The following is a 9,622-nucleotide window of genomic DNA, read 5'->3' as shown; positions in this document are numbered from 1 at the left end:
GTGAAAGCGGCTAATGTCCTTATTTCATTTACTTCGCAAGTGGTCTTCTATTACTCAATGTGCAGTCATTGCGTGAGCAAAAAACTCCCATCATCCTACAAAGACAAATGTTTATTAATTTCTCATTTCCATATATTGATTATTTGGAGCTGATCTATGTAGCGTTTTTCTTTGCAGGTTCACACTGGAACCCAACAAGTGGACAGTGAGATGAAGCTTGAGTGATGTTTCCTCATGGCGTGGAACTCTTATGTGCGTTCAGCGGCATGAGTTTGATGAACATCTGGACAAAATAATGAGATCCCAAGATACATACTCAATTTTCACCAAGGAACTTTTGTTTGTTCCAATGTAGGACACAAAAACTGTTAACTTGTTGAATTTTCTTGAATTGTTTTACTGAAAGTAGCATGGTGTACTGTAGTGGTTTGCACATCTGCCTCACAGTTCTGAGGTACAGTGTTCGAATCTCAACTAAGGCCTTCCTTTGTGGATTTTGCATGTTCTCCTTGTGCTTGTGTTGGTTTTCTACGGGTACTCCTGGTTGTTTGTCTATACGGTATGTGCCTTGACTGGTGACCAGTTCAGGCCTCTTTGGGAAAGGGGACCGTCAGTGACCCTAATGTGGAGAAGGGCTGGAGAAAATGGATGATGATTTTAACTGGCTATCTATAATGATCAATTGTTTAATGAGATAAATGGAAAATAAAGACATTTTAATCAACCAGTTTTAGGGACACTAAATGTAATGAAGATTACAGGACAGATCAAAGAACTGAGGTGGCTGTATGTGGCCCGTGACCCGTACTTTGCCCACCCCTGGCTAAATATTAAACCCGCTGGTGTTTTTCTTTTCTGCATGTGTTTTTTTTTTAAAGATGCAACCACAGAAGGGTACCAGTGATGGCAAAGCAGAAAGGTGATGTCGACCTTGGAACCGGAAATGGAACTTTGCTGCGACACAGAAAAGAGACGGTGTTCAGTGCAGTAGCAAGGCAAATTCCAGCAATACATAACTCCCTCATGTGTCAGTATCACCCTTTTGTTCCCTCTCCTTTATGTCTCTATCAACCATCTGCAATGGGTGAGTACTTTTACTTTATTTAAGTAGGACAGTTAAAAATATTATATTGCCCCTTAAAACAACCAGTGCAGTTAACAAAAGTTTTTATGGTGACAGTAGAGTCACGAACCACTTATTTCACAGGATTTCTTATGGGTAAAACTTAACCAATTTCAGAATCCTCTTTATTTGCCAAGTATGTCAAAAACTCACAAGGAATTTGTCTCAGGCTGAACTTAATTTGAGTTTCTCTAAACCTTTCAATGCACATGTCCAACCGTTCAATGTTTCAGTACTTTTCTTGGGAGATATTAGAATTGCTTTTTAAACGGACCTCTTCCTTATGCTGTTCACATTTTTACATCGCGAGACCAAGACGACATCAAACAGTTGATCAATACCTTGACATTGCGAGGCTTCAAACAGGATGTTCCCAGATGGAAGTGACCACTGAGCTTATAGTGTCATACACAGAGTGTCAACAGCAGGTTGCAACAGAGCAACAAGACTGGAAGCGTCACAGAAAGGTATGGAAGTGAACGCCCTTAGAAATGATTTGGTCAATTCATGCATCATAGTAGATAGACCTTTTCTCACTTTTTCCGTTCAGCTACTTTTTAGAGAACAGCAAGTTGTGAAAAAAGTACTGAAACATTGAACATTTGAACATGTGCGTTCATAGGTCTAGAGAAGATCCTGTAAAGGTTATAGTGCATTTGAGGTTTATCCTGAAATTTCACCCTATAACCCAATTTCCCTAACTTTTTGTGAGTGTTACAGTTTGTCGACACACGAAGTCTCAAGAGGGATGGAGGGGGGGGGGGGGGGGGGGGCTGCAGGGGCGTCGCCAGCTACGCCCCCCTGCTCATCAGCTGCAGCGGTTTCGGGGATGGAAGTGAGAGGGCGAGAGAGAGAGCGCACAAAGGAGAAGGAAGACACCAAAGGAGGAGGAAGACTGCGCAATCTCCGCCCACCGACCTCTGATCCTTCCTTCCTTTACGTAGAGTAAAGAGAAAAAAGGCGAGAGTAAAGTATCAGAAACAAGCAGGACACGCGAGAGAGCAAAGACGAGGAAGGAAGGGAGGGAGCCAGTCAGCCAGCAGCAAAACCACCATGGCAGTATCCACAGCGTCTCCACTCCCGATCGTGTCCGAGCAGCGCACACCTCAACCCGGGTCGACCGCGGCACGGAGCCCGCAGGCGCACGGCGAGACGCAGCTGAGTCCAGATGAATGAGCAGCGGGCAAACATGAGGGTCATCTTCATCCAAAACGCCGGTTTCGTCGCAGCTTTCTCGACTTGTCGATGTGAGTCAGTGATGTTGGCAGCGTTCAGGAGCACAGATGATGCGAGCGAGCCCCAAATGACGCACGGACAGACCTTACTAGTCGATTGAGGAGTAGCCCATGTGATATATATATATATATTATTAGAGGCACATTATAGACTATATATCATCTTTAAGTCGAATGATCGTCTGAATTAATATTATAATACGTTATTATTACACAATTAATATCCCCTTTTAAATGAAATAAACGTCTTTTTTTGTAGACTTTTGTATGCTAAGTAGATGGTTAAATAGCGTCGTTAAAATGACGGAGTAAGCGCTCTCTGTAGGATCCATTTTTTTTATTTTTAAGACGATCTGGAAACGTTTGCTTCCACGTGGACGAATATGACAAGTAGCTTGCGTGTTATTCCTTGTAATTTATTTATTTATTAATATTATTAGGCCTATAAGTATTAGTCTATATTATTTTTGTTTAGTGCTAGCTAGCCAGTGATTTATAATAACACGCGCGTTAGACTAGTGAGATGGAGACCGCGCACTTGGCGCCCCGCCGGGGGGCGAGCCGCTGCGAGCCCCCCGGCGGAGGCCAAAGCTGCGGAGGCGAGCCCCGTCCTTCATCGCTGCACGCCGGACGCTCACCCGAGGAATCCCCGACTGGCAGCGATGGCGGCCGGAGGAATCCCGGCGTGAAGAAACACCACCACAAGCACAACCTGAAGCACCGCTACGAGTTGCTGGAGACGCTGGGGAGAGGCACGTACGGCAAAGTGAAGAAGGCCATTGAACGCCACTCCGGCAGAGAGGTAACGCGTTACACAAACATACATTGCATTGGTCATATATACTGGAGCCACTATCACTCACAGGGATGTCAAACTCATCTTTGTCACGGGCCACATTGTAGTTATGGTTTCCCTCGAAAGATGACTGTGAACCCATATACATTTATTCAAATTTAATTAAAAAAGAAGGTTGGTAACAAAAATGCTAGAAATGTCCCCATGTTATTCAAAATGAGTTCAATTTGCTATTTTGGTATTTTCATTTTTAGCAAGAAACATTAAGTCAACGCAGATGATTTACTTTGCAGTCCACTTAAAATGATGTGTTGGGCCGGATCTGGCTCCCGGGCCTTGGGTTTGACACCTGTACTGTACAACATGCATGCTCCCTTGTAATGTCCAGTTTTGGGAAGTCATTAAGTAGGCACAATTATTTCGTCACTTACCTAAGTAGATTTGTCAGGTACTGTGCACTGTCCACTTTACCACCACATTTGAAAATATAGCTGCACTTTCTACTATAAGCGTTTTGTAGCCCATTTTTGGGAGTGCTCAAGAATCCCTAAAATTTGAGAGATTTAAAAAAAAAAAATGTACTGTATGTTCTTTTTAATAAGCTAATAACGTGTATAACCATATAGTTGTTGACTGAAATGAAATATTTTAACAAAAACAAAAAAATACAGCTCTCCCCCCTCAGCCTCAATCAGGGTTTGTTCCATCCATAGCCTCCCGCCTTTCCCCGATTGGGCTCTGAGCATGTTATCTGCACAGAGTAATATGCTTGCTGCCTTCCAGTGAGATGCAGTCGTGGTGTGGATACCGGGCTTAAACCAGGATATGTGGAACATTTCTTAACTTTTACCACTCAATACCAAAACATTAATATCATTCCGTTACCATACCTCATGTTGTTAGGTAGAAGTTAGCTGACATTTTTTTGTAGCTAGGAAAGGTTTCAGGTGATCAGACAAAAAAAGGTCTTGATTGATTCTTAGGGTCCTATAAGTTGGGAAAACAGGGACAGCAGTGACATGGAGGTCAGGGAGCATCAATGACTTCGGCAACAAATTGAGAAGCAATATTCCCTATTTATGGTCTTATTTAAGAGAATGGTTTAATTTTGTCGGCTACAAAAAAGATTTGGGGTGAATGAGTGGTCTTGTGCAAGCCTAAATACCACCAGCTTCAAGAATTTGAAAATTCTCAGTCTAATCTGAAAAAACATCCAAGTGTATTTTTTTATGTGTTATCATTAGCTAGTTTAGCATTTTTTTTGTTACTCCGTTCACAACATTAGCGAATCAATGGGAACACGTTTTGATAGCATAAAAGTCGAGCCAATGCTAGTTTGGTCTTAAACAACAATATGTGACATAAAATGTGATTTGTCTTTCTCAGTCCGACCACTCTGTATGTTAATTAAAAAAAGAAAGTTTCGTGTGCTGAGAAGAATTGTCATTTTGTTGTTGTGCCGACTCATCAAAATGGATACAGTATATAATAAACTGTAAATTATTTTTTTATATGGGTGCTGTGGCGACCTCTTATGGGACAACTGGCAAGTCATGAAAACTGAAGTACGTTTCAGGGTCTTTACAGTACTTTCCCCCCCCCTCTCTGATTAAAGTACAGCAATTGAATCAGCACTTTTACCAGTCATTATTATATGCAGATCTGTACTTCTACCCTAGTACAGTGCGTCAGTGCTTTCACCACCAGCAATGTCTACCATCTGTATTCACGCGCCCCCTCGCTGCTGGGGAACCCCCCGGCTCCTACTCCAAAGGCCCCATGGAGCCAACTGCACACACGCCTCAGCCTATACAGGGGCCTCACAACCGGATGCTGGAGTGCAAACCAGGCTACTACCTCTCTGACACCAGTGACCCCACCAGCTAACACCTCATAGACTTATGTTCTTACTGGCTACATTATTAGACACACTTGCAGCAGAGAGCATGAGAGAGCAAGAGATGTCTAAGAAAATATGCTGGTTGACTTCCACTTTGTTCTTAAGGCCTCTTTATACCCCCGCGGCCGACAACGCCCGCATTGCATCACGTGCCCGACGAATTGACCCGCGCGGCCCCTCTCCGTAGCTTGCCGCGCACACGGCAAAAATAGTTGCTGCGCGTCTATCACCGCGGAGATCATCTCTCGTGATTGGTCCATTTTAGTCACATGCTGTGACTATCAGCGTGCCCCTTGGTTCCGCATACCATCTACGCCGCCGCCTTCTCGATCGATCTTGCAACATTATTAAACGTATCATCTGGTCATCTAGGTCCATTTGTTCTAGCAGACACTGCTCCACGGTTGCCATTGTTGTTGCTATGTCCCTTGTTACTAAAAGGAAAGTAAAACCGGCTCCCGGAAATGGCCCAAAAAAATGCAGCGGAAACTCCACCCTGTGGTGTCCTCGCCAATACCAGCAGTAGCGACACCCTCGACTTGGAGGTGAACTGCAGCACACTTTCAAAACTGCGTGCGCGGGTTGCGCTCGAGTATAAAGGCAAACTACGCGCCGGATAGCCGCAGTGACGTCAGCGCGGTTGCTGTCCGCACGAGTATAAAGAAGCCTTTATGCCAAAACAGGAAAGGTATAAACCCCCAGTTGTTTGTTTATGCAAAACACATTGCCCGCCCTTGACGACAGGGTCATCACGTTTGAGATGTACGTCCGACTATTTCCATGTGTGGCAAAATTTGACCCCGTGTGCCCAACCTGGCAGGACATGAGGAACTTTCCATGAGCCGAGAATACCAAGGGGAAACTAAATATAGGTCACCAGTGTGTCCCCCTCACCCCACTCCCCGACACCACTGCTACCCCACCAATATTTCATAGCCCCTGGCCTTCTCTCCATGGTTCAGTTTGTTTTGTTATTGACGTTGCCACAGCTTCACTGTGACATGTTTTGTTCATTAAATTGAGCAATGTATACTTGTGGTATCTCGACAGATAGTGGGTTAGTTAGCTCATGCTTGGCTTTGAGAGCCCCCCCCCCCCCCCCCCAAGTCATGCAAAATCATGTCAGCACTGCAGGGAAATAAGCATACCCAAAATGCAATTTATACTCATTCAAATGTTTTTACTTTCAATATCGCCCATTTTTCAGACTTATATGACAAAAAGTATCATTTCTGTGTGGATCTTTAGGCTTTTTGAGCTTGTGAATCAAACTTCAAATCCCAAGCTTACTAAAATAGATGTGCGGGAATTTTGGTCACATTAATGATGAAAAAGTTTTGAAATGATTTATCTTAGTCTCTTTTTTTATATATCACAAAAATCTGATATTTGAACCTGGGTGTGCAGACCTGTCATATCCACTGTGCAATGCACCTTGTAATGGTTCATTTCACATATTTGCAAGTTGAGTTAATAATTCATTATGAAAAACTGTTATTCAGATATTATTTATTTTTTTGAGATTATGACACTTTCGAATAATTAAATATGACCAATCAAATTGACCCAGGAGCATTGTTTGCTGTTCATGAGAAACAACATAACAGGAAACTTAATTGTGCCCAAAATGCTTAAAATGTCACAATTATTTTTCCTTAAACTTGCAGATACCCTGAAGAAACATTTTATTCCATTTTCCCTGTAACAATAACCTTTCTTAGTCTTTGCGATTGACGGCCATCTCATGTGCCACGTGTCTCGTTAAAATGTACCTGACCTCTGAACCCAACGGCAAGGCTCTTGTAGCCGCACAGCAGATATAGTAGAATCAGTGGTGAAACCGTTACGCAATAGACTGCACACGTCCACGTCCTCGCCGCAAAACTCGAGAAAGCAAGTAGATAGAAGGGAAGCCTGTGGAAAGGCTTGCCGACACTCAAGGAAGACTGATGACACGGGAGCACAGTCGGCACGTCAGCAAAAATGCAACTGAGCGATTGTCTGGTTTAATCTCTGCGGCCATAAATTGAGAGTGGGAGTCTGAAGCCGCATAAAGCGCACATAAGCACGGGGGATCGCATTGACACACGCCCATGTGTTTACGCACGTCTCTGGATTGTGTTACATGTTTTTATGGAGTGGCGAGACGGGTATGTGTTTGTTAATATCGCGTCTGCTGTCAAGATGAGTAAATTGAAAAGGTTGCGGCGAAAGCTAGTGGCAAATGAAAGGAACAGTCACAGCAGGGAACTGGAGTGACAGAGCGCCGACCTCTGCAAAGGCCGCGATCAAATCTTTAACTGCGCCCTGATTCAGGGGATGCACCCTTTCATAACAACCAGCCAGCGTGGTATGAGCATCATATTAACTGAACGGTTTGAAAGTCCCACAAAGTTGAACATATATCTGGCGTTCGATGTTTTAGTGAGCCATTAGGAGTGTAGTGTTTCACATGGCTGACTTGCTGGAATGGGATCAATCCCTACTCAATGCCGTCTTCCCAATCACCCTGTGATTGCCTGGCAACCACTGTAGGCTGTAATGTGCCTTTTGCCCTAAGTCAGCTGGAGTAGACTCCAACTCCTGCATGGATCGTTATTCAAATGAATAGAATTTGTGCCGCCTTACTTAAAAATAATTTTGGTCTGAGCAAAGGCATGCAAATAATCTTGTGATACGAAAGTCTGCAAAGAATAGAAGTGAAGAGTCCTGCAAAAAAACAGAAAAGATGGATGCATTTCAAAGAGCCTTCAAATTGGGACGCCCCTGGTGCGATGTGATGTCATCAGCCTTCTTGCGGAACCGCTGAAGAATGCAGACCATTTAATTGGGACACAGTCCATAAGTGGTGGTGGATACTGGTCTACTCCAATCCTTTAGGTGGCGATAATGAATGTTACAAAGTAATGCCAATTCCAAATAGCGCTCAAAGTTAACTCCCCCCACCCCCCACTCTTTGTGCTGGATCACTGCCCCACCTGTTCCCATTGTAAGTAAACAAGACTGTAACTTGGTGAAAAAATTCCCTATCCACAATGTTGTCCAGATCTGCTCTGCTATGAGCTCTGGATTCTTTGCTCGTCACAAACAGAGGATTTGTGAAGAGCGTGTGAACCACTACACTAGCAAACCATGGCTTGTGGGCTGGAAATCATTTACAGTATGCGCCCAACCAAACACAAAAGGCGATCAGCACATAACATGACTGAAAACTGGGCGTAAAAAGGGTGACTCCCGCAAGGAAAGCCTCTCTTCAAAGCACAACAGCATTATATTAATACAATCTTAAGCATCGCGTTACATCAGCCCTCAACAATGGAGAGGAACGGGAAAGGGAAAACGCCGACATTCCTCCGTTCTATGCAGCGCTGTTGATGAGGTATTACTGTCTTTGGCTCGTTTGGGAATACATTTCTCCGCAAGAGTGACGGGCCTCTTCCTCCCCCTCGCTACGAACTGTGACTCAAGCCCAATACAATACATGAGAGACACCGGGGACCTTTCGAAAACACGGCGATGGGCGAGCTCACGATGAATCCTTCATCTGTTTTAATGGTCTGAGAACGAGCAAGACGATGTCAGGCTCCAGTGAAGCGAAGCACCGACTTTCACTTCAAACGGATTGTTGCAAACGGGCGGGGGGTCGCCCCCATACCTGGCAGGGGCCATCGTGGGCTGTGGGGCGGCGCCTGATGACTGTGAGTGACAGTAATAGCGTTCCACTTAAGGACAAGCGTAGCTGTGTCAGCCAGCTGGCAAGTGGACGGTCTGCGGTCCTGTTTAATGATCCACATCGGGGTCAGGATGGGGGAACATGAGGAGATACACAACAGATACCTGGCTTGCTCTCAAGGCCATTTTGTGGGCCTGCATGCTCTTTCAACGTGTTACCATTGCGATGCTAAATTAGTATAATTAAAGCTTAAGATGGATTGTTCCACACTGTAAAGAAAGAAAGGGAGGGGGGAATGCTAACTTTGCTCTGCATGCAAACTTTATAGGTCGTTACTTAGGTATTTCCAAAATTAGTGAATTCCTGATTTAATAAAACCAGGAGGATGATTCACCTTCTGCGCCGTTGCATTTCAGAGATAAAACTCTCATAAATCTAATGAGGTAAAAAGAAGAAACACAAACAACTTTGACTAATTGTGAACATAGCGCCTGGACCCCTGGGGCTCCATCTTGTTTATTATAGTATCATTTCTTTCAATTCTATGTAATCAAGGCATGCCCTGGAAGAGAACCATTCCGGTTCGGGGTTATTTTTATTGATGTACAGGGTAATTAGCTTGGCACTGGCCACTGCCTGCGGTTTGGGCCACATGGAATATAAAGCAGGGCTCCTCAGATGACTTGTGCTAAGATAGCAGATGACAAAAGTTTAAACTAACAAATGAACGGACTCCATAGCGGCTTCATCAAAGAAACGCCGGATTCACGCAAGAATGTTTTAGGCTGCAATTACAGTGACATGTGTACGACTGTATATTTTATCGGTTTATTTGGAGTAGCCTCTCATTTAAGGCCTTGCATATAGGCCTGAGGACTGGAACGCGACCCACGGT

General features: G+C 44.2%; 1 protein-coding gene across 5 annotated transcripts in view; it reads left to right on the top strand.

Annotated features, from left to right (window-relative positions):
- nuak1b (NUAK family, SNF1-like kinase, 1b) overlaps positions 1–9,622 on the top strand; it is a 31,197-nt gene that overhangs the window by 3,819 nt on the left and 17,756 nt on the right. For 3 of the 5 annotated variants that reach the window (XM_061773705.1, XM_061773704.1, XM_061773706.1), the window contains exons 3-4: positions 879–1,084; positions 1,844–3,160. In XM_061773705.1, the coding sequence (XP_061629689.1) occupies positions 2,882–3,160 (279 nt within the window). In that variant the 5' untranslated portion in view covers positions 879–1,084; positions 1,844–2,881. Of the gene's footprint in view, positions 1–177; positions 253–878; positions 1,085–1,843; positions 3,161–9,622 lie in introns of all 5 variants that reach the window. The other 2 variants (XM_061773708.1, XM_061773707.1) reach the window with 1 other exon arrangement.

Source organism: Phyllopteryx taeniolatus, chromosome 5 (assembly GCF_024500385.1).
Source record: "Phyllopteryx taeniolatus isolate TA_2022b chromosome 5, UOR_Ptae_1.2, whole genome shotgun sequence".
Classification (NCBI taxonomy): Eukaryota; Metazoa; Chordata; class Actinopteri; order Syngnathiformes; family Syngnathidae; genus Phyllopteryx; species Phyllopteryx taeniolatus.
The sequence above is the reverse complement of the archived record's forward strand: the minus strand, read 5'-3'. Positions and strand labels throughout refer to the sequence as shown.